General features: G+C 50.4%; 3 protein-coding genes and 1 long non-coding RNA gene across 13 annotated transcripts in view; 2 read left to right on the forward strand and 2 right to left on the reverse strand.

Moving 5' to 3' along the window:
• Nucleotides 1-110: 110 nt before the first annotated feature.
• On the reverse strand, nucleotides 111-4,438 carry ZNF22 (zinc finger protein 22). 2 transcript variants are annotated; one of them, XM_082719693.1, is made up of 2 exons: nucleotides 4,353-4,438; nucleotides 111-2,150 (listed from the first exon to the last, which is right to left on the reverse strand). In XM_082719693.1, the coding sequence occupies exon 2, from the start codon at nucleotides 2,063-2,065 to the stop codon at nucleotides 1,388-1,390; it is 678 nt and encodes a 225-aa protein (XP_082575819.1). In that variant the 5' UTR covers nucleotides 2,066-2,150; nucleotides 4,353-4,438; the 3' UTR covers nucleotides 111-1,387. The 2 variants fall into 2 exon arrangements, with proteins under 2 accessions (XP_082575819.1, XP_082575820.1); XM_082719694.1 differs by lacking the exon at nucleotides 4,353-4,438 and adding an exon at nucleotides 3,954-4,055.
• A 42-nt stretch (nucleotides 4,439-4,480) lies between these two features.
• Nucleotides 4,481-5,833, forward strand: LOC309859183. The gene is made up of 2 exons (XR_014308586.1): nucleotides 4,481-4,795; nucleotides 5,564-5,833. It is a non-coding gene; the product is annotated as an uncharacterized lncRNA (long non-coding RNA).
• Nucleotides 5,834-8,098: 2,265 nt separating this feature from the next.
• RASSF4 (Ras association domain family member 4) overlaps nucleotides 8,099-23,909 on the reverse strand; it is a 30,944-nt gene continuing 15,133 nt past the window's right edge. For 5 of the 9 annotated variants that reach the window (XM_082719686.1, XM_082719684.1, XM_082719688.1 and 2 more), the window contains 8 exons: nucleotides 19,031-19,173; nucleotides 17,557-17,648; nucleotides 16,501-16,658; nucleotides 12,851-12,952; nucleotides 12,521-12,572; nucleotides 11,851-11,972; nucleotides 10,895-10,992; nucleotides 8,099-9,570 (listed from right to left, as the gene is read on the reverse strand). In XM_082719686.1, the coding sequence (XP_082575812.1) occupies nucleotides 9,510-9,570; nucleotides 10,895-10,992; nucleotides 11,851-11,972; nucleotides 12,521-12,572; nucleotides 12,851-12,952; nucleotides 16,501-16,658; nucleotides 17,557-17,648; nucleotides 19,031-19,173 (828 nt within the window). In that variant the 3' untranslated portion in view covers nucleotides 8,099-9,509. The remainder of the gene's footprint in view (nucleotides 9,571-10,894; nucleotides 10,993-11,850; nucleotides 11,973-12,520; nucleotides 12,573-12,850; nucleotides 12,953-16,500; nucleotides 16,659-17,556; nucleotides 17,649-19,030; nucleotides 19,174-23,909) is intronic. The other 4 variants (XM_082719689.1, XM_082719692.1, XM_082719690.1 and 1 more) reach the window with 1 other exon arrangement.
• Nucleotides 21,647-23,050, forward strand: DEPP1 (DEPP autophagy regulator 1). The gene is made up of 2 exons (XM_082719695.1): nucleotides 21,647-21,824; nucleotides 22,368-23,050. Exon 2 carries the CDS (start codon nucleotides 22,394-22,396, stop codon nucleotides 23,018-23,020), a length of 627 nt encoding a protein of 208 aa, XP_082575821.1. The 5' UTR covers nucleotides 21,647-21,824; nucleotides 22,368-22,393; the 3' UTR covers nucleotides 23,021-23,050.

Consider the following 23,909-nt stretch of genomic DNA (forward strand, 5'->3'; position numbering starts at 1 on the left):
AGGAAATAAAAAAAAATAGGCAAATCAAATGGTTCTTCCAAAAGCTATGATTTTAGGGGTTGTTTAAATCATTAAAACCATTTCCCAGAAGCAGAATAAACAGAGGATAGTAGTATGCAAAATATTCCATTTTGTTTTATTTTTATGGATAACTGTCATTAATACAGCAGGAACTGGTATGATTATAAAAGATACAAAAAAAAATCAGAAGAATGTTAGCATTCAATAGAAATTAAAACCTGAGCTGAAGGCTGATAAGAAAGTCTGACACTTGGCACTGTTCTGATGAAAGTAAAGAAACATGTATGCTAGACTCCATAAATAATTCATATTAACTCAGAGAAAGTTAGCTTACATTTCAAAATCTACACATGGAGCTACAAATGCACCAACACTTGAATTAAATGACTTTCGCTACCGGCTTAAACATTTGTTTAAGATAACCAGTGTTACCTAAAACTCTCAAAGGGGGAAAGCAGGGAAGTGTGTAAATTGTAGATTTCTAATTAACAAGTTGAGGTATGTTGGTATATGGTTTAATTATTCATTCATGTAGACCTAAAAGGCTAGCTCATAGCTCAGTTTGTCAGAGCATAAGAGAATGTCAAAAGGCAAAGGCATGGGGATGGATCAACATAAGTCCACCCCAACTTCTGGAAAACAAGAGACAGTCTAATATCACTTCAAAGAACCGTGCTCCTAAGAGTAGACTTACAGTCTAATTCAATTCTCACTTTGGCTTCTAGAATATCTCTAAGAATTTAGTGGAAAAGAGGGAAATTCAATTCCTTAATTAATAACTATCCATTAGCAGAAGGGGAAACAAAATGAAACAAAAACAAAAAGCCAACAGAGGGATGGGCTTTGTTGATTAAAAATCTGTGAACATGAATACATGTTAATATATTGAGTCTTGAGTCATACTTACAAACCAGTGGTTAATATACTACAAAACTTTACAAACATAAAATCTCCTCATCAGTTGCAGAACTTCCGACCTAATGGGATTAACTTCTTCTCCCTTTTAACTACTCCTTCCACAGAAAGTCCTAAAGCTGAGGAGTCATCAGAATACCTATACTTTTACATGTGTCATCAAAACATGGTTGTTTTGTCAAAATGATGCAGGAAGCAATATCACATGAGGTCAAGGATCTTATATTCTCTTAAAACATAGTTTCAGTTTTTTGTACTCCAAGTTACATTAAAAAAAAAAAAAAAAGATGAGAACAGTTGGACTCATAGTTTCTTTCAGCCCAATGTCATTACAATGTCTCCATGCTAGGAAAGTATATAGTATTTAAGAGCTCTATTACAAAATATCTCCAGTTCTAAAAGAGAGAGCTTTTATTTATTTATTTTAAAAGGCTGAAGCAGCACCCTTTCCTTAGCGGAGACCAGCCACTGACTTCCTACCTGTACCAGCTTTCCAGGATGACACTAAGTGAGTTTTTGATCTAATGTTTTTGCCCCGGGTTTTACGAGGTTTCTCTTCTTTGTGCACCTTCATGTGCTGCCTAAGATGAGAACTCTGGCTGAAGCATTTGCCACATTCACTGCACTGGTAGGGCTTCTCCCCTGTGTGGGTTCTCTGATGCTGAATAAGGTGGGAACTCTGGCTGAAACATCGGCCACACTCATCACACTGATAGGGTTTTTCTCCAGTATGAATTCTCTGGTGCTGAATGAGATTTGAGCTCTGTTTAAACCTTTCTCCACACTCATCACATTTATAGGGCTTTTCCCCGGTATGGATCCGCCGATGCTGAATGAGGTTAGAGCTCTGAAAGAAACTTTTCCCACAATCGGCACATTTATGGGATTTCTTTCCAGTGTGAATCTTTTGATGTTGAAAAAGAGTTGAGCTCTGACTGAAACTCTTTTCACATTCAGTACATTTATAAGGTTTCTCATCCAGACTTCTTCTCAGTCTACTCAAACTTGAGTCAAATCGAACAGTCATTCCCCATCTTTGCCGCTGCCGGCCTGTTTTGCGTGAGTTTTCATAGGCTTTTCCTTGGCTCGAGCTCCGAGAAATACTTCCCTTTGGTTTTCCTAACCGCATGGTGATGAGCCAAATATATTCTTAAGAGTCTGCTCTCTTCTTCTGAGCTGAAGTTTCACTTCCTAGAGCTACGTAGCTCAATTTTCTGTGTGAAAGAAAAAAATAAAAGCCAAAGCAGATCACTCTTTATTGTTGTTCTTCAACCTGAACACAATTATTCAATCTTCAACCTGCGGAAACTGCATCCCTGTGTAAATTAAAAAATGTATCTGATGCATAGGAAAAAAAAAAACAATTCTGGGGGGGGGGGAATACTTGCAAAATAATTCTAATAATTCCCAGGGTTTCAATTTAATAAATACCCGCAAATTTTGACCAAATTTACCTATGGAGTTTTTGTCTGTTGGGACAGAAGTGATAAATGGGAAATAATAAATTTTTATTAGGCATTATTAAATGAGTATATAACTGAAGAATTAAAAGGTGGAGACACCATAATATTCTAAGAAGAATTAACTCTGAAAGACAATCAAAATTTGGGGATTAGAATATTATTAAATTTTAGTATTTACTTCCATGTTAAAATTCTACTTACTTACTTACTGGTGACTACTTAAGGCATCCAAATTAGAAAGAGATGAAATAGTATACTACTTTATTAAATTAATTTTGTTTATCTTTTCTTGTTTCACCATTCTACTGTCACAGCATGAATACGACTTGGCTCTAACTTTGTAGCATTGTTCTGAAAGTAGGAACTACCCTATAAGGAATGGCAAGTTTCCATGAGTCAATTCAGTAATACTGGATGAGAAAAATGTAAATGAAAAGGATGTCTTATTGGTTTTTTCCCCCCCCTTAGATTCTAATGGCCCAAGAAAGAGGACAATTCTTTGAAATTTGAAATAAGTAAATTGTTTCTGGAGAAGAAAAAAATTCAGAAGAATTTTTGCTGGAAAACAGAATGAAACTGAGTAGAAACAAAGGGTGGTGAGTAGAACACAAGAAAATGAGGGGAAGAAAATAAGTTTACATGCAAAAATAGAAGTTTTTAAATATTTAAATGCTGCGAAAATTCAAATAAAATAATTTCATTTTATTTATAAGGTTATTTAAAATAATGGCCATAAACATAAACAGGTGACAAAGTGGGATAAGCTAGGTTGAAAAAGTAATAAAATGACTGAAACTGTGTCAGGAAAGACTTTAAAATGGGAATAATTACCCAGAGTCTTTGCATAAAAGTTTATAAAGCAAATAACTGAAAATACAAATGACATCATTGTTCTTGCCTTTCCTTCATCTTTTTATGTAATTCAGACTCCAGGCCTGGTAGTACTAAGGACTTTACTTGGATATTTAATAATTATCTCTGTTGTAATTACAGTTAAGTATCAGAAAGAGCAAACTGCATACAATACCTATCACCGAAGGAGCACCACTCATTAACTTTGGTCAATATTTGCAGAGTATCTATTACAGAGTCTTTACCTATTTACAGAATATCTGTTTCAAGGAGACATTTGTTAGGTACCTAAGTGTTGAAGTTCAAAACACAGCTATCATGGGAAGCACACATGGAAAAAATTTAATTTTTTCATGCTATAGAAGTCAGATCTGATAGGAAACTCTGAGACTATGCAATCCACCTAGAACACTACAGTGAGGAAATCATACTGAGAGGTAGCCTTAGTGGTACGCAGACACTGTTCTATAACCTTTAACTCTCATAAGCAGCTTTATGCGATGCTTTCCATTTCACAGCTAAGTAAAGGCAGGCCGATTTCGGCCAGGTCCCCAACCCCTAGCAGCCTGATCCTAGAGCCAGTCCTCTTGGTGGCCGAACCGACGTCCAGCGCAGAGACCGGTGCTCGGCATAATTCCTCCGCAGGTGCGGATGTTACGGCAAACCTGAGCGATGGAGCTGCAGTCGTGCGAACGCGCATACCCGGAATGGACCTGCTTGCTCCTACATAAAACCGGGAGGACAACAAAGCTGCGACATCGTCGGGGTGTCAGAGGTGTAAAGGAGTCCGTGCCTGCGGCTCGCTCCTAACAGCCCTGTGCTACCTCAGCATCCGATCCAAGGATTTAGTCCTGAAAAGCGCCGGGCGACGGCCGTCGTGGGGACTGCGGCCCGCCCCACGGGCGCTCTGGTGCAGGCCTCCGCCCTCCCCAGGCCTCCGCCGGCCGCTCCTTGCAGGCCGGGCCCGCCCAGCTCCCTCCGCCCTCGCCCCCGCCCGGCGCAGAGCCTTCCTAGCGGACCCGGGTCTGCGCCGCCCGGCGGCTGCCAAGCGGCGCCCGAGCCGCCTCCGAGCACCGGGCCGCGCGCCCCCGGCCCACTCACCGCGCAGCGGGCCGCCCGCCGCCACCCTGGCTCGCTCGCTCGCTGGGCGCCCCTCGCGCCGCCGGAAGTGCGGGCCTTGCCGTCAGTGGGCGCAGCGCGGCCGCTCTAGGAACGTGGCGGGGGCGACCCTCTATGGTGCTGGGCCCACCGGAAAGAAGAAACCCTTTGCTTCCTCCTGTTTGTTTCCTTTTCCCGCCGCGCCGAGGTCCTCCCCGAGGACCCGAGGAGCGCGAGACCTGTGGCCGGGTCCCTTTGTGTGCGCGCCGTGGCCTCCGGAGCCGGCTGACTGCAGCCCGGTCAGTGGGGGCTTTTGAAAGGCGGCACCGGCCGGACCAACCCCTAGACCTCGTTCTGCCCATAAGTTTGGAGCATTTACTAATTATTAAGTGTTACTCTTGGAGAGCCAAAACTGTTACTGATACGGTCCCCCGTGCTTTAAAAAGGTGGTTTGTTGTTGTTGTTTTTGTTGTTGTTGTTGTTGTTTAACCAAGTAAATGTCAAGATTTTTTTTTTGTTTGTTTGCTTAATTCCAGTATAGTTAACTTACAGTGTTATATTAGTTTCAGGTAAATTTTAAGATCTCAGTTGGCTTTCCTAAGCAATTCGTGAATGGGTAGCATCCCATCTAGGAAGTAGGGATGTTCCAAGGAGTTGTACAAAGTGAAAAGTTTTTATAGGAAGGAGAGTGGAACAAAGAGTTATTAGCGAAAGGAAAAAAAAAATTGTTATATTTTGGTGGGGAGGGAAGGAAAGGCAGTTTTTGTCATGAGGATGAACTCAATAGTGCCCCTAAGGAAATTTCAAATGTTACAAGACCACATTCCTGGGATAGGTTGAAACTGTAACTAAGTCTTGGTTTCCCGTGGGCAGAGGCGGTGAGGGGCTGGGGCAAATGACTCCATTTTGTGCTTAACACCTTTAATTAACAACAAAAAAAGCCTCTGGAGGATGGGAATGATCATACTCTATAGATAACAAAACCGGAGTCTTAGAGAAGTTTGCTCAAGTTCCCACAGCATGTTAAGTGGAAGAGCAAGGATTGGGAGGGCTCTTGTTGGCACCAGAGTCTCCTGATTTTCGGCATAACCCCTCATTTCTCTTTAATAATGATCTCTCCTGGTTCTCCTCTCTTAAAAGCTCCTCCTCCTCCACCAGCCTGGCAGGGGCTAGGTCATCTAACCTCCTTTCTCTTTGCCCTCATTCCCCTGTAGAGCTGCTCCAGTCTGATGGCTTCCAGTACCATCTGTTTACCTGAAGACTCCTGACTTGGTAACTCTAGTCTGACCCTGGGATGCAAACAGTGTTAAACTCCAGACCTATATATATCCAATTGTTTACTCAGCTGCCATTTGCATGTGTGCGGGACATCCTGAAGCTAACCTGCACCACAGAGGAATTGCTGACATTCACCCAACCTGTTCCTTCAACAGTCTTCTTCCCAACAATTGATGGCAACTCCTTTCTAGTTGCTCAGGCCAAAAGTCTGTCTTTGTGTCTTTTTTCACCCCAAATCCAAACCCACTCCAACTCTGAATTCTGGTGTCTCTGTCTTCAAATATATCCTGAACTGAACTGCTTTCAGCAGCTTCACTGCTATAACCTCCACCAAGCTGAGGCTTCTCTGAGAAACCACCCTACAGGGACCAGTGTGCCCTTGAGCCTAGTTGTATTTGAAGAGCTCGTTCTAAGAAGAAGGGTGTACACACATGACGTGGAAAAGCTCCGTTTTAGCAGGGAGCACTGCTGCATTTGGCAAGACCACAAGAGAGGCTGGTCACAAGTGCAGTAACAGCCCTGGTCCATCTCCCACAAAGGGACCCTGACAATGGCTCTGTCCACCAAGCCCGAGACTTTGCTTTCTGTTTCCTTTGGTTTCCCTGGGAAAGGAAACTTTGGGGATTCCCATTCCTGGGTTTGCAGAAAACATCTCTATTAAAAGCATGGCCAGGAGGGAGCAGAGCCCCACCCTGCATGCTGTGAGTCCAGGGGCAGGTCAACAGCTGGCTTTCTTCCAGGCAATCTCAGCTTGTGGGGCCAAAGTACAGCACGTGTACACGTGCTGTGCTGTTTTTATACTTAGAATGGCTTGGCTCTGACTGCACTTCCTGCTTGATCATAGTTGAGGGACTGAGGCAGGGGGGCTGCTGCCCACCCAGGCACCTGGAAAGGATATCCCACTCCTTCTCCACAGCTGCAGGGTGCCTGCCTCCTGCCCATGGTGGCACACATTGTGCTTTGCTGGCTCCTCGGCAAATCACCTGGTCAGAAGGTTGATAAGCCTTGTGCTTTGTTTCCCTGGGACTAAAGGACCAGATGTATCCTGGGTGAACACATGGCTTTATTGTGACAGTGGGAAGGCCTTTAATCCATTTTCTGGTAAACATTCCTACAGGTGGCATGTAGTTATCACATGAGAAAAACAAGCTGTTTTTTTGGTTCCTTCTGATGATTTGTTCTGGGCAAACCACCCTGTTTTCCGTGAGTCCAGTCCTTCTTTTGCAATCCTGTTGATTTCATCCTGTGTTTATTATTTTCTCTGGTTCCTGAGACCTGACCTGGGAAGACAGTCCTGTTCTAACAGAGGACATTCACTCATAGGAATCTGTACTTTGGTTTTGGATACTTTTGTTGTCTGAGATACTAGTTAGTGAGGGAGTACATGAGAAATACCATAAGCTCTATGGAGAGAAGAAAAGAAAGTTCCCACATAAACCAGCAGGAAGCCACAGAGCTAGCAGAGAAAGTCTGAAGTGGTGGTGGCACAGTGAGCTGAGTTAGCAGATTTACAAATTGCCTTGAAAAACAAACACACTGTTGTTAAAAAGATTGGCTAACCCACCCCTCGGATGACTATAGAAGTGTGTATTTTTCTCTTTCCTGTGCAACTTGCTAGTGATTTTTCTTAGCTATGTTTTGATAATGTCTAGTTTAAAAGTGGTGCTTATCTAGGCAGGCCTTAAATAATATTGTAAAGATTGCAAAAAAAAAAAATCCTAAAATGAGAAAAACTATAAAACAAAACCAGCAAGTGCTTTTGGAGGGCCTCTGATGTCTTCCCATGTGCAGGGCCCTGTCCTGCTCCTAAGCCGGAGGTGTTTCTCAGGCTGGAAAGCCACCTATCCCAACCTGGGCTCAGCCTCCAGGCATCCTTCCGGGGACCTACACCAGCTCCATCGTCTGTTGGTCCCCTGACCCTCCTGGATATCCAGCCTGCTTCTCCAGTTGAGGATAACACCAAACACCTCGTACTGAGATGAACTGTGGCTCCGTCTTTGTCCCTCCTGAACTGAGCACGAGCCTGGCACAATTACTCCTGAATAGTGGATTGGCAGTTGAACTAGACCTGAGCTTGTAACTATGGGTTGGGGAGTAGAACAGCCTGGAGAAGCCTGTTTGATTTGTTTTCTACCCTCCCTGAGGTACTGCTGCCGTCCCCTCGGAGCCCCTGTCTGGAAGATTCCTATGGTCCTCCTGAAGCTGAGATTCTGTGAATCAGGGTGATTCGATTGCTCACCCTCCAGGCTGCCCACAGACCCCCACCAGTGATTCTTCCTCTGTCCTCAGGCCCCACACTAGTCCTCGGGCTATGCACTGAAATGAATGAGTCACGTTGGGGTCCAGAGCACTAGGCTGTGGCTCAGCTTTGGCTCTTTTGCCAAATTTGGCCACACATACAAAGTTTCAGAGGTTAGATCTGGGAGTCAAGATAGACACATAACTCAGAAAGAAGGCTTGGTCCGAATTCCTTCAGTTCAATAGAGCGCACCTTTATTGAGCACCTAGGAAACTAGGAAAGGAAGGGAGAGCAGAGATGACAGATACGGGAGGCCGTCTCCCTAGGGCACTTCCGCGTGTCTCCATGATGATGGAGCTAGGCCGGGATGTCCTGGCAGAAAGCTCACCTGGAACTGTGAGTTTACACAGTGCAGCTGCTCCCAGGCTCGGCTCTTTCCGGGTGCCAGGAAGGAGCCAGTACATGGAGCAGAGCTGGACTGTCTCTTTTATTTGGAAGACTTTATAGTTTTTTCCTTTAAATCCACTATCCACAGGCCCCAGTGGGAAAAGAATATGGTCTTTAACTTGCTCTATTTGGACAAACACTTCACATGACCAATGTAAACTATTGTATAGTTAGTTTTGCAAAGGCCTTCCAGTTCATTCCAGAAATTCTCCCTCAGATGACAAATCCAAATTGTTCTGGCCCCAGGGAATTCAAAGCCCTTTCTCCTCAAATAGACATTGCTTCTCATTGTGCCCCTTTGATGGGAAGTGTAGAGATTGAAGGAATAAGCCCAGAAAGGACAGGAGGCACACAGGCATCCACGGGACAGCAGTGATGGGGACTGAGCATTGCCTTCCTGAGCCACTGCCTGAGCCCTGGACCCTGCTGCCCATGGGGGCCACCTCCTTTATAGGATCAAAGCACCTTGTTTCCTGCAGCAAGTTCCTTATAAGAATTCTTCTGGTCCCAACAAGAAGTTAGAAGCCAGTACTTCGGAGAGAGGATGGGATGCTCATGGTCTTGTCCGGGGTCTGAGCTCTGCTGCCAGTGTGCTAGGCTGTGCAATGCTCAGAGGGTGGCATCAAAGTCTTGGAGGCCAGGATTGCCACAGGGAAGTGAAGGTCAGAAGCAGGGCACATCCCCTATCTTCTGGCAGCCCCTGATTTTCTCCGTAGAGCCTTGAGCAGCAGCATGAGGTGAAAGCAGACAGGATCTCATGGTTCACGTGGATGAAGAGGTCAGGGGCTTGTGGCCAGGCAGAAACTCTGGGCCTAGGCACTGGGAAAACAGAGAGAGCACACACCCCACAGGCTCGATCACATACCACTCTCCTGAGCAAGAGAGGGGTGGCAGGAACAGGACTGGCCATGCCATCCAGCCACATCATGTGACCAGTTACCCAGCTTCAGGGCTGCATACTGCCCAGGCAAGCCTCAGACATAGACTGCACCGAGCAAAGTCGTGGCTCCTCAGGCCTGGCTCTGGGCCCCGTGAGTGCTCAGCTTGGAGCCAAGAGCCAGGGACATGGGACGCATGGCACTCAGGCAGAAAGACGCATAGAAGTGCGGGGGCTGAAATTCCTCAGTCAGGGCCTGGCCACCCGCATGCAGGGGCACTGGCTGTGGGGGGCTTCAGATGAGGCCGTTGCTAGCTGGCTACTTGGCCTCCACCAGCTGCTCCAGGCGCTGCAGCATCGTCAGACGCAGGGCTTGGAACCTGGAGGGAGACACAGCCAAGAGGACTCACCAGGAGGACACCAGGAGAGGGGGACAGAGCAAGGGGGCGCACAGATAGCTGGGCCAGTAGACCTAAGGCTGCTCAGCAGCCACCATCTCTCCTCCGCTGAGGCCAGGGAAGAAGAGCCAGGCCACACCCTGCCAAACCAGCGGCTTAGAGGAGCAGGCACTTGGGGCTGCAGACGCTGGCAAGCTTCAAATGCAGAATGTGCTGTTTCTATTCCAGAGATTCTCCACTATAGGACAGAGCGTGCTGGAGGGGACAGGGTGGCAGAGTGGGGATCAGGAAACCTGCATTCAGGCCCAGTCTCGTCAGTGACCTATGCTCCAACCTTCTGCACCTCAGGCCTTGGTTTCTTCTCTGTCCTCTGACTACACTAGCCAGGTGACCCCCATGTCCCCTTCTAGCTCCCAGACTTACAGCAGACTGCATGGTGGACTGTCCCCTCTGACCGGGTGTCTCTGCTGTCCTCCTGAAAGGGGCCTCACTACACAGATGGAAAGCTGGGGTAGGGGGTTGGGGGAAGGGCTGAGGCATTCCAAAACCCATTCAGCCAGATACCGGAATCCAAACCAGTCCCCCAACTGCAGGTCCTCTCACCATGAGCAGACTGCCTCCTTCCCTTCCTAAGGAGGACCCCAAACCTGGCCCCGGCTGAGTGGACCACATGTTCCCCCACCCCCACCCCATCTTTCACTCTACAGAGGAACAGACCAATCATTGGCAGATGCAACTTGGCTAGCCTCAAGCAGCCAGGCCTTGATGTAGCTTCCCCAGGAGCCCGCAGGTGACACCTGCTCACCTTTCCATTGAACAGGTCCCCTGCACCTGAAAACACCAGCTGGTACAGAGGGTTCCAGCGGTCACCACTCTTTGGCAGGCTCAGAATTCTCACTAGCGGGAAAGGCCCAGACCTGGCGAAATGTGCCCCGAGCAGACCTTCTCCTCGGTCACTCCTCCAGGGCTGTGTCTCCTGTAGAGTTCATGACCCTGCTCCAGCGCCCACCCCTGCTCCTGCCTGATTCTCCCGAGCTGTTTCAACAGCGGCGCCCCTCTGTAGCTGGCGAGGTGCTGAAGCCAGAGGGGCGGTTTGGCTTGCCTCCTGTCCTTTCCGCAGGCTATCACCCCAGCTTGCCCTCACTACAGAGCAGGGGGCCAGCGGGTGGTGCCGGGCAGCCAGGGTGGGCAGGCCTCCCTGATTTGGGCCAGCGCCATGCCCTGGAGGAGAGAGCTCGCCCGGCCCCAGCCTGGGGGCTCTGCCCTGCACACTTGACCCACGACTGGCTCTTTATGTGCTGCTTACTTCATGGTCAGTTTGATTATTTCTCTTTCCTCCTCTTCTTTTAATTTTTCAACAAAACTGTCCAGCACCGGCATTTCAAATTTAATGTACTGAGCGACCTAGAAAATCCAAGAACATTTTAATGTGCTTTAAATTAGAAGCCAAAAATGTGTTTTCTTTTCCTCAGGGTCTCCACAGCTGCTGATTTAGCCCTGTCTTCTAGCCCGGGAAGGGGCTACCCATCTCCCCACTCACCCCCAGCACTCAGTCTGTACTAGGACGGAGAACAGAGAGGCCCATGCTCACTGCACAGCCTATTATCCCTGGGAGGAAAGATGAAGCTGGATATTGGGAAAAGTATTCAACAGAGAGTAGAACCACACTGGGGGTTCTCCAGAGCGGGGGAGCGGAGCACTGGGAACGCCTCCATTACTAACCGTGGAACAAAGCTGTGCTAGTCTGTGAGTGGTCCAAGGGATACAGGGTCACTAGCCTTCACCTTGGCCCAAACCCTGTAGGCCTTTTCTGTGCAAGGGAGCTCAGCAGCATGCTCTTTCCTAGACCAGGATGCAGGCTGCAGTGGGCCTTAGGCACCTGTCTCCCTTCCACAGGCCCCGGGTACTTATAGGCCCCTAATAAGGAGTTCCTGTGAGAGTCTTTAGTGTAAGGACAACTAAATACACTCTAACAAAGGAAAAGTTTCTGCCTGCCTGAGAGGGAAGGCTCAGGCATTGGTTTTTGAGGACGCAACTTCCTTTTTCCCCTAAGCCAGCGGATGGAGTTGGTGGGCACTGACAGGAGGAGGGAAGGCTGGAGCCATCACTGTGCTGGGCTCGGGGTCCTTTGGGACAGCTGGATGAGATGTCACTGCAGAGGGCTCTGGCCAAGCACATCTTCAGAGCCCTTGGGAGACCCCCATGCTGTCATGCGGCCCCTCCCTGAGGAACAGGTCTCCCTGAACCTCAGTCCCGACTCACATCGTGGGGAACTTCCTCGCCCAGGTCGGCTTCCATCAGGAATATCCTGGCGATCTTCTCACAGGGCCCATGCAGGATTCTGGAAATCAGCGGATACTCACAGTCTTTTAATTTTGTTCTCTCTGAAAAAGAAGGTCATTTATAAAATTCCTGGGGCATTAGGATTGCCCCCTCTTTGTTCTGGGGTGGGAATGTGGTAGAAAAATGGTGGTCCAAGGGGCTGGGAACTTTTTCCAGACCTTGAAGAGAAGGTTGCCCTGAATGTTGTGTGATTGTGGCATTCAGCAAAGACAGGTCAGAACAGGAGCCCAGGGAGTAGAAGAGAGGAGAGCGTGGACACAGGGAGGCCAGGCTGCTCAGTTACCATGGAGCAGAACCCTGCACAGAGGGACATGTGCGTCCTGCAACCGTTCTCAGGGGGCGAGGGGTTTCAGTTCCAGCTCACCGTCCCTGATGTGTCCCCCAAACCCTACCAACTGAGTGAGATCAAAGACAATGGCTTCCCTTGTGTTTTTGGCAGGATTCTGTAAGGGGCAGAAAGTGTGCCTGGGTTTGGGGCTGGCGGAGGGAGCATTCACAGTGGCCGTGAGAGAAGGAGCATGGTCAGTGAGCTTGCCACATAGACAGAGACTTTGGTGTTTATGATATGGAAGCACAGGCAGACACTTACCCCCAGACTCATGAACAATGTAGAGTGCAAACTCACTGGCACCATTTTCCACCTGTGTAGGCAAGAACAGGAAGTCAGGGCTTTAGGAGACAAGACAGGAAGGGATCCCTGGCAGGAACCAGACCCCCAGTGCCACATGCACAAGTCTCCAAGGATCCTCCCCTCTCTCCCTGCTTAAGATCCCAGAGATGCCGTGTCAGCAGAGGAAATGTTGCTAGACCTTCTACCCAGGAACCACAGGAAGCTTCCCCAACCTTTGCTAGCTCCCCCAACAAGACAGCAAGTCACCAGCCTCCCAGGGCAAGGCCTCCTGCTCATGGCCAGACTTACTCGGAACTTGTTCAGCAGCAAGGTGAGCACATGCACGGTTGTCATGGTGCTGTTGACCCTCACGTTGGTCACGGACCCATAAGCAGGAGTAAACACTGAGGTCTGCAGAGGGAGGAGGGCCATTCAGGGCAGGGCCAGAGGGACACAGAGCTGACCTCACAGAGGATCTGGGCACACTGTCCAGTGTGGTCTGAGGCCACAGGTGAGCCCGGGCTCTGGAAGCACCTGTGCCTGTCCAGGACAGATCCACACACAGCTGTGCCCACATCTGATGCACTTGGGGAAGCCGTAGCAACTCTTGTCTTACAGAGGCCTGTAAGAGGGATGCCTCCAAAGCTATGAGGGCCAACTCTTTGACCTTAGCAGCCATTCCCATTGAAGTACTTCCCAGTCTCCTTCTCACTCTTTCTTTGGCTCATATTGCCAAGTGTCTGTTGATTCTAAGACTGAAAGTTCTGGAATCTATCCACTCCTCCCCATTCTCCCAGCAGTAGAGGTTCTCGGTTCACACTGCATCAGCACCCCACCTGTCCCCTTTCAATCTCAGCACTTTCCACCCATTCTCTATGCTGCTACCCCAAGGAACAACCTTTTAAAAACCTTGCAACTCCAAATATGTTCTGGACCAGCTGCATTAGCACAGTCTTGGCTCCCAGCCCCAGACTCCTGAACCAGAATCTGCATCTTGAGGAAACTCAGTGATACTCTCCGTACAGTGCGATTTGAGAAGCACTATCTTGTGGCATAGTTCTAGTTAGAAGTATCTGAAGGCGTCCCATAGCCTAAACAATACCCTTGCTTCCTTCTCTCACTGTTCACACACATGATACGGTGATTCTCTCGCTCATGCCTTGTGGTCCAGCCACACAAGCTCTTCGAGGTTTGGGGGTCCCATTATAGTCCTGCAGGTACTTTGCCTTTCCGTGTGAGACGCCATATATACAGACAACCAGAGCACCGTCTGAGGCTTAATAAGTCCTCAGGGAGCATGAGTCAAGTTATAGACCTGCCAAGCATTTCACCTAAAACCTTTGACTTAATCCTTACAACAGTTTTTTTGAAGTACCTGTCATTATGCCTTTTAAGAAAGGACACAGAGTCTTGGAGAGGTCAAGTCGCTTAGTCATGGTCCTCCATCCAGAAAGGGCAGAGCCATTGGAAACCCCATGCTTTACCCCTGTGGCACTGGGGCCTCCCTGTGAATCTCACTTCCCCAAGGTGAGCTCTTCCTCACTTTCCAAGACCAAATTCAAATTTATACATTCCTCCTCTATGGTCCTAGCTCTGCTTTCCCGGGGATGTAACTAGGGCTCAGGGATAAGAATGACTTGTTCAGTGTCCCCAAGTATCAGAGTCAGACTCAAACCCAGACCTGCTTCCTCCATAGCTGACATGCAGGGTGACTCTGTGTTACATAGAAAGCCGGACTAGGCTTTCAGTTTCCAAGAAATATGGAATAGAGGAGTCAAGCTATTTCAAGAAGAAAGGTCTTGTCAACAAGACATTATTAGTGTTTCTTCTGCCTGGAGCCTTTTCTCAAGATGATACTGACCAGCTCCAAGTAGAAACAAAGGTCCCTGCTACTTTGCCATCTCTAAGCACAATGGTTTCTCTCCGATAGAACACATTAGAATCTAACAGCCCAGGACAAAGCAATGGGACAGGTACCAAGTTTTACTGAGTCTGGAAATCATGCCAACACTACTGTGAATCAGAATACTTTTGGAAAATGATTGAGTGAGGTAACTGTGCAATTCTAAGAAATAAAATCCAGAATAACAACCTCAGGAAGTTAATTCTAGGTAATTATTTTTTACTTGTTGCCTGTGATTCAAGTACACACTGTTACCTGATTTCCCAGGACACTGATTCCGAATGGATTGAAAGGAAGAGAGAGAAGGAGCCCCTTACCCAGCCCAGAGATGGGAACCAGCTGTCCAACACACCTAAGATACTAGTTTGCCTGGAAGAATGAACCCACCTTCTGTCAGTAAATCTGTTACTGGGAGAAAGAGCCACACAGACCGGAGTACAGGCTAGCGTGTTGAGTGTCGAGCTGGCTGAGGAGCCCTTCTTCCTATCATGGCTCCCACGGACATGAAAGAATGACAGAAGCCCTCATTGTTCATTTCTGTTCATTTCAAAGGCTACAGAATCCTCAGACATCACCATGTCTCTGGGACTTTTGCAATGACAACAAAAGGTGGAATGATCTTAGAGAGGAATGATTCTCTTAGAAGAGGGGGTGAATGTGCTGGAGATAAACCCCACTATTTGTTCCCTTGAGCTGTGGATCGAAAGCTTTCTTTTTTAGGGTCCTAGAACTATGAAGAGGCTAACCTCATGCAAATATTCTTTTAAATTTTTTTAATAATTCCTCAAAACTGCCTATACAGAGCTAGTATACTTACTGGACACTTCACAGACTAAACCCGTTCGGAACAAGATTTAAGGAATATATAGGTCAGATTGTGGGTCCTTTGGCTAATCTAAATCATTCTTAATCTCTGCTTCATTTCAACCCTGCACCCTTTCAGGAAACTACTCTCAAATGGTCCTGGGTTTCCCTGCACTTAGCAAAGATGATGTAGTGTCACCCATGAACACACATTACAAACCCAGACCAGAGTGGGGGTAGGGGTGGTCCTCTTAGTAAGGCAGAGTCCCTTCTGCTTGCCTTGTTGGATCCTTCACCCCAAAGTCCAGGGTGCCCCCAGAGCACTTGAATGGCTCCTGGCAGACCTAACCTAGGTAACTGTTCTTCAGGTCTGACCCTGGGAGCTGCCTTTGCCAGCACCCTCCCCCTCCCGTGAGTCATCGCCTATCAAGACAGGCAGCTCCTTCAACTGGAAACCTCTGCTTCCATTTCCTAGCGCTGCAGGATGTGGCCCAGTTACAGGACGCTCCCTCCAGGGCCTCACCCAGACTGCCACTCATGCCATTTATAGAAACAATCAACTTCTCCTTTTACAGTTGGATTTGTTTAGGGACTGATGTCATCTGGGGAAGGAGATCTTTTCATCAGGTCAGTACAATGCATGCTTGGACAAAAGGCTAAGTTCTGGGAACCAGGAGCAGTGTGGGTTCTCTGGGGCCCAGAAACACGTGCCCCTGGGCACACCTCAATCTAGAACTTACTTGACCCAGGGAGAAAGTCAGCAGCACATCACGTTCCCGTGAAACTCTCAATCGAGCTTGGGTGGAAATCTCAGAGAAAACTGTCTAGTTAGACATAAACTTGGCATTACTTTCCAAAAATCCACACACCTTGGGAAAATGGATTGACAGTAAGTATGTGGTAAAAGCAAAAACAAAAACAAAAACAAAAGTAAAAGTAAAAGCAAAATACAAAAGCCCCCAAAACAGGCTTTGGGGTGACCAGTTGGAATGTGTTCATTCGTTCTTTCTTCCTTCCTTCCTTCTCTCTCTCTCTTTCTTTCTTTTGACTGTTATTTTGATGTCATTTTGGGCAAGCTATTTCTCCTCCCAAGCCCATTTATTGGTGAGGACGCAGCTGTGACCACACCAGCACACAGAGTCTGACAAGACTCTGGTGGGGCCTGGCCTTCCAAAGGCCCAGCAGTGCCTGGGGCTGCCTCCCTGGGGCCTCAGCTTCACAGCCCAGGGGAGAGGTTGGGCAGAAACATCACCTTGTGGTTATAAAAGTGCCCATTGATGGAGAAGCGATGTCGCCGGATCCTCTGGGCCTCACCAGGTGCACGGGCCCGGGGCCGCCTCTGGATCACGCAGGCTGCGTCACTCTTGGTCCGCATCAGCTGGGGGGTCTCCTCGTCCTCTTCCAGGGGCTCTGTAGTGAGGAACCGGTGAGAAGGTCAGTCCAGGGTGGAGCACAGGGGCCCGAGAACTGCAGAGCTGTAGCGGTCCCGCAGCAGGTGGGGCTTGGTTCCCTGGAGCTCTGTGGTGACTCCATGCTACAGCGGAGGGTAACATCACTGCTATTTTCATGACAGTGCTTGGGGAATGCCCACCTTGTAGATAGGATCACCCCCAGATAGGATCACCTGTGTCGCCATGGCCTTGGCCTCCATCTCTGGACGCCCAGGGCAGGTCTTGGGCAACACCACACCGTCCTCTGAGCCCCCTCTGAGTGTGAGGGGAGGACACAAAGAGCACGGATGAGCAGCCTGGATTCCAGAGCGTGAGGGAGACATGTCCCAGAGGCCCTGCCTGCTGCTGCTGTTCTCTCCTTTCCAAAACGCAGGGGACTCGGGCAAATTACGTCACAGTCACCTCTGCCAGCCTCTTTTCTGTAAGTGGGGAGGTGAGGAGAAGGCCTTGGACTGAGACAGTTATTTAGCAAGTGAGGAGGTATTAGCAAGGATTTGGCAAGATAAATAAAGCCTTTCTGTGCTCCTGGCAGCTGGTCTTCCTTTTTACTTTTTACTTTTTTTTTTTTTTTTTTTTAAGGGTTGCGGGAGAGAAGGGAGAAGGGGCAGAGGGAGAGGGAGAGACAAAGAATCCCTAACTGGCAACATGGCCAGAGAGGAGCCCAACTTGGGGCTCAGGCTCACAGCCCTGAGATGACGACCCAAGCCAACATCAAGCATTGGACACTTTAACCCACTGAGCGGGCCAGGTGCCCCAACACAAAGCTGTTCTTCAGAGATGATGGTCATGAGCCAAGACCCTCCTCTTCTACCCTAGTGAGCAAGAGGGGCTCCCAGGTAGCCCGAGGCCCCGCTTACCTGAGCTATCTCTGGAACTCTCGGCCCCGTGTGCAGTCTGAGCACTCGGCTCCTGGGCAGGGACCCTGCCGTCCTGAAGAAGTGGATCCTTTCTGAAAAGACAGTCAAGGTGCTCAGAGAGCTTCTGAGAGAGAAAAGAAGCTCAAGTCACAGAGAAGAGGCCTCCTGCCTCTGTGGACGGGACACAGGCAGAGGCAAAGCCAGCCGAGGTAAGGCTCTACTTCACACCAGGTTAAGATAGTAAAAGAAAAGCAAAGACTTGCCACGGTGTCTGCTGGAAGGAGAGGGAGTATGTCCTGCAGACCTGAGTGGCCTTGTCCCTGCTGCACAGACACAGGGACTAGCTGTGTGCCCATGGACTCCTGGGCACCCCGCTGAGGGAGATGGTGTCTGTGGCCAAGTGTTGAGTGGGCTCTCTGGGCTTCCCTCAGGCCTGAAGGAGAGTCAGGTGGGGGAAGCTTGAGGGGCCAATCTCTGAGCCTCTGGGCCGGGCAGAGTCCAAGCCAGGGAAGCTGGTGCCTGGCTGGAGAAGGGGATGTGTGTGATGAGAAGTAGCCTCACAGCTACTTCCTCACAGCATGAGGGAGCCAGGGAGGGTCAGGCAAAGAGCAGAACCCAGGCCAAGAGGCCTCTGAGGGGGGTCCTGTCTGTTCCCATGGCTGCTTTTGCCCTGGGGGGTGGGACTCACGAGTCATACTTGTCGCCTTTCTACGAAGCCCATCCAGACATTATACTCTAAGTCTGTATGGGGTGTCAAGGTGCTAAGTGCCCTCAGAACAGCAACTTCGCTTGAATTTCTGAAAAGGAAATGGTTTTGAATTTTTGCCTCTTGGAAGGATTCATTACATGCAGAAGCGAGCAAAACTCAGCAACTAACTGCCCTTTATTGGGTTGTGCGGGGGAGGCAGGGAGAGGGGGCAGATGTTCATTAAGTGGTAAGGTAGGAAACAGTTTCATCATGTCTGAAACATATTTCTGATGTTAAAATAAACCTGATATTAATCTCTAATAAATTTATAAAAACAAATTCTGATACTAAAATGAAAGTAGAGCCATAAGAGGTTAAATTTGTGTGAATTTTTAAGGTAGAACTGGAGATGCTAAGAAGTGTTTGTTTTGCCCAGGATGTTGGAAGCCCCTGCCCACGCATAGCTCCTCTCCTTGCAGATAAGGCAGCTCCTGTGAATGTATGAGGAAACACAGCTGGAGGCGATGGGAGTCTGGAAAATTCTCCAAGAGCAAGATGGTTTGGTCATTATCTAGAAAGACCACTATCGGCAGGTGAGGCCGCAGGCTCAGGCAATCACAGGGTGACAAGGATAAGGCTGGCTTGTGTTCTCCTGTGCCCCATTTGGGAGCAGGGCTTTGCCCTGAGACAGAGGACACCACCCCGCAGACAGCCCAAACGGTACGCTTGGGTTGAACCGGTGTCAAGGAGGACACCCGGCCCTGCCTCCACCATCTGAACACTCACAGGGGGCAGCTGGGCTGTCCGGGTGTCCAAGAGGCTGAGGAGAGGTGCACGCGCTCCCTGTCGTCCTGTATCTGGAGCCGGATAGGCCGCCTCAGGCCCCAGGCAATGTTGAGAAGCCCTTCGATGATCAGAGCACCTTCTTCCTGTGGGAAGCCCACAGAGGTTAGTCTCTTTCCCAGAGCAGCCCTCCACAGGGGTCACTGCTCACCCTCCCTGAGCCCCCTGAAGGCCCACTCCCCCCCCCCCGTGGGCTTCCCTGAACCTTCTTGCCACAAACACAGCTCTCCTCCTTGGGATCCCATCCTCCCCTGGGGGAAGGCACACAAGCCTCTATGTGCTCCAGGGTGTGAGGCTATGGGCTGACCAGAGGAAGCCTGAGGCGTGCCCTTCCACCGCTCTGTTCACGTCTGATCAGGGGCATGGCCTGGGACGGAGCAGCTGAGTCAGGCGTCCCACAGGAACCCAGCTGCTATCCAGCAAGCACGTCCACACGGGTGAGGAAACACGTTCCAGAGAAGCATGACCACGTTGACCCTGGTGCCGTGTAGGGGTGCCTTCCCATCCCCCTCCCCCAGTGCACCTGGGGAAGCGGCCCCGATGGTCACCAAGTCCTACCGAGAATGTGCTGCAGGCCCTGGATTCCATGCCCACCAGAGCAGGGGTGGCTGCTCCTCGGAGCTGTGTCTCAGTCTCGCGCTTCTGCCCACGCTGCTCCCAAATGCCCCAGGGACCACTCGAGTGGGCTGGGCCCACCCCGACTTCTGAGCTGCCTCCTTTCCTGATGGCCAGTCTTGCTTTTCTCACAACCTGCCCATTGCCAGCCTCCACATTCCACTACTGGCATGAGCACTCAGAATAGCTACAACAGCTCCCATTCTCTGTCCCCAGCTAGCCTTGATTTCCCAAGGTCTGCGGATGGCACAGCTACTGCCCTCCTGCTGAGCCCCGAGGTCCTAATTGACAGAACCCTCCAGAGGCATCCTCAGCCAGTTTCCCCTCCCAACCCTCAGGTCTCTGCTTCTGTTTCTGACTTCTTTCAGGCTCCTATCCACCAGTGACCACCTCTTGGCTCTCTGCGCCCACCCGAACTCCCCCACGTGTGTGCCTGGCCAGGCTGCCTTCAGGGCATCTTCCTAATATCTTCTCAGCCCCCCTTCCCCCAGAGCTGTGATCCCCCCAGCTACCTGTTCCTGAGCTGCTTTGAAACTAGCCATTTCACAATGAATGTTACCTTTTTTTTTTTTTTTTTTGAGCGCTGGTTGTTATACTCCCACTGCTATCTTAAACACCACTTTAGAGTCACAAATTCTCTTTCTTTCTCCGTATTGGCATTGAAAGCCTTGTGAGAATAAAAAACCTTGTGGAAATGCCTTCTTTTCCCCTGAAGGGCTTACAGAGGTGTCCTGCAGGGTCAATTTCATGGTAAGTTAGTAACCACTTAAAGCACCCTGTTATCCACAGAGAAAATAGTTCCACTCTGTTCAAGGTTATCAAAAATACACATTGCTTTCTTGAATGACCTTGCACTGTTTGCTAAAATAGAAAACAACAATAAAAGCAGAGGACTTTTTGATAACCACTAATGTTAACACAGTCGCAGACAGGTAACTAACGCTCCCTAAGAAGAAAAGACTGGGTTGATTTGCTGGAGTTAAAGGAGGCAGTAAGCAACCCCAAAGTGGGTTTCCATTCTTTGTTTTCTGTCTTGGCCTCAGATGCCTCTGTCAGAGGTCCACACCCCCCCCTCCCCCAACACAGCTCAGCAAGTTCATTCACAGAGCCCCACTGCCTGCTGGTCCCATGTCCGACCCCATGTGTGAAGGAGATCCAGCAGTCTTGGTCCTGGGTCTGAGAGTCAGGAGATCATTTAGAGCTCCAAGGGGCAGGAGAAGACAGCACCGCTGGGCCATTGGCAGTGGGGCTGGATACGCTGGGCTGGGCCTTCAAACATGCCACAGGACGGCTCTGGAGAGTGCAATGAAGGAGGCAGGAGGAGCTGCTCTGGAGCTGGGAGCCAGGAGCGGAAGCAGAGCTGTTGTCTTCAAGGTCAGGGATCAGCTATGTTGGGGTCTGCTGGCCTGATGTGACTCGGGCCCTGTGTCCCTGCACGGACAGAGTGTGTGTCCCCAAGCTGCCCCCCGACCACTGTTCCACTGTCCTTCTGCCTGGCCCCATTGGAATGGAGGGGAGGCCCCATCAGGCTGCAGCTGTCTTGTTCAAATCAGGGGAAACTGGGGGCAGAGCAGAAGGATCTCCAGGCGCCTGGGAAGCCCTCGCCAAACAGGCCCAAGGAGGACTTGAATGTGGGTCCCACAGCCTCCCATTTTCATAAGTCGGGAAGTCATTCTGGGCCCTCCGATTCTGGGTCCCCCCCTCACTGTAGCCCCCTACCTCTCCTGCAGCCTGAGGTGGCTGGAGCGGTGCCACCCCTCCCTGCCCTGCGGAGTAAACATCCACGGAGCCTCCCACTGCTCCAGGCTGGTAGCTGGGCCAAACCCCGCCCGCCAAGCTGTTTTCCCTCTGAGAGCCTTCCTGTGTGCTGCTATTTTTGGCCCTCGTGACAGTAACTGGTGGCTGGTGAGGAAGTATAAAAGCAGCCACCAGGCCTCCAGGTTCACCAGATAGCTCGGGAACGCTTGCACGCCGGACAGTGGCCAGTCGTCCCCACCACCCATCCTCCTGGCCATTCCACGCTGGACACGGGGCTCTGACGGCCGGGCCCCCAGCCCTCCACTCGAGCTTCCTGGGTCTTTCCAAGGACTGTCCTGTGAGCCCCAAGTTCCCTCGACTCCAGGTAAGAGAGAAGCTTCCCTCTGGTTAGAGACACAACAAGAAGGTTTTGTTTCTCTTTGAGGGCGGGGCGAACAGGGCCTGACCGTGGGACAGAGACCAGGGCATGCAGTCGAGGCAGTGATAATAGCCACAGAGGGCTTCGCATCGGCAGAGGGATTTCCCGGGAACTGTCATCCCATGTGTTTCTTACAACACCCTTTCCAGCGGGTGGGTCGGGGACACTTGGAGAGGTGACTTTGGAGAGGTCCCCACCCAAATGAGGAAGCGGCAGAGGCCGGTTTTACCCAGGTTCCCTCTGACTCCAGTCCATTCGACTGCGTTCTGATTTGTATGGGTTCAACAACAGTAAAAGATGGATTCCTGAGCACGTAACTTTCAGTGTTAATGGGAAGGAAGAGTTCAGGAGTCTGAGCCCGGGTTTGGGTATGCAGACATCACTCCACTCTCGGCCTGTGAATCACCCGGGCAGCCTCTGCTGAGAGAGGGGACCAGCAGAGGTGACAGAATGGCAGACCCCTCACCCTGGTCTTCTGTCGATAAACAGGTCGCTGCTCCGCATCGCTGACGGCCATGAGGTCCCGGCTCCTGCTTCCTGTGGCCCACCTGCCCACCATCCAGGAGACGCTGGAGGAGATGCTGCCTGGGGGGTCCGGGCAGGAGCCCCCGGCCTCCCCCAGTCTGGATGACTACGTGAAGTCTATCTGTCAGCTGGCTCAGCCCACTTCAGTGCTGGATGTGGCCACAGTCAGGGCCCAACCCGGTAGAACCCCCCGGCCAGCCCGCGCCTTCAGGAAGAGCCCTCCTACTGAGTCTCTACAGGACATTACTACCCGCTTCAGTGGTCAGCAGCCGGCACTGCCTGGGGACGGCACTGCTGACCCCCTGGACTGGCTCTTTGGGGAGTCCCAGGAAAAAAGGTCAAGTAGGAGGGACCAGCCAAGGAGGACTGGCTCCTCTGCTGACTCCTGGGGTCCACACAAACAGATGGACTGTGGCAAGGCACGAGGGACCCCCAGAGGGAGACCCTGGGATGCCAGGGTGCAGGGGCACTCTCTGGCAAGACCCTCAAGGGACTGGCACCAGGGCTCCTGGGCTTCCAGGCAACTCTGTACGGACGTGGCCTCCCCCCCCGCCCCCCGCCCCAGAAGCACCCTCAGAACTCTCTATTTGCACCTCCCAGTGATCCATGAACTCTAACCCCTTCCCAATAAAGGCTTCTGTACAGAGCACGCTGGTCTTTGTCACCTCCCTGCCCCCTCCCCTGAGGTGGGTACCGTCTCTGGCAGGTCCGCAAGAGGGAAATACCTTTCTGCAGGGGCTGCCTGACTGGGCATTTTATAGAGAAACCCCCTCCTCTGAAAAGCGAGAACAGCCTCATCTGGGCTCATGTGGTGTGACTGGTCCTGCTCGCACTGTTCCTTACTGGCTGAGCACCTTGGGCAAGTTACTTAACATTTCTGTTTGCTGATTTTTCTCATGGGTAAAATGGGGATAATTAAAGGGACCTGCTTTCTAGATTGCTCTGGTGAGTAGATGGGGTAAGAGCCACATGCATTATGGGTACATAAAGCCTGCACACAGGCTTCTACGCACGTCTGTGTGGTTGCTTCGCAGGCAGGGACGGAGGTCAGTGGCGGGTGAGAAGCAAAGCTCTCGGCCACACAGGGATTTCCGAGCGAGGACTGCACCCTCCCAGGTCAGCCTCCTGGCCCCCACCCTCAGAGCCTGTGCTCCATGCAGCCCAAGAGGAAACATAATGGTTTCCCCAAAGGTACCTGCTGAGTTTGGGGGGAACCTGTCACCAGGGCACCTGGGGGTTCTCTGTGGTTCCAGCTTACAAGTCCTGTTGTGTCATTGGGAGAGTTTTGCCCATGCTGAATTTCGCCCACATTCTTGATGCCCAAGAGAGCCAGTACCAGCACAGCTGGCAGAAATGTCCAACCACGGGACCAGGCGGTCCTGTCCTCACCATCCCCATACCTCCCTCCGCCCGGGGGGCTTCTCAACCACCGGACAAAGTGCAGGCCATTGGCCAGCTGACCTGCCCTTAGGCAAGCCCAGTGGCCAAGGCCTCACTCCACAGGTC

Source organism: Mustela nivalis, assembly GCF_964662115.1.
Source record: "Mustela nivalis genome assembly, chromosome: 2".
In the NCBI taxonomy this organism is placed as follows: Eukaryota; Metazoa; Chordata; class Mammalia; order Carnivora; family Mustelidae; genus Mustela; species Mustela nivalis.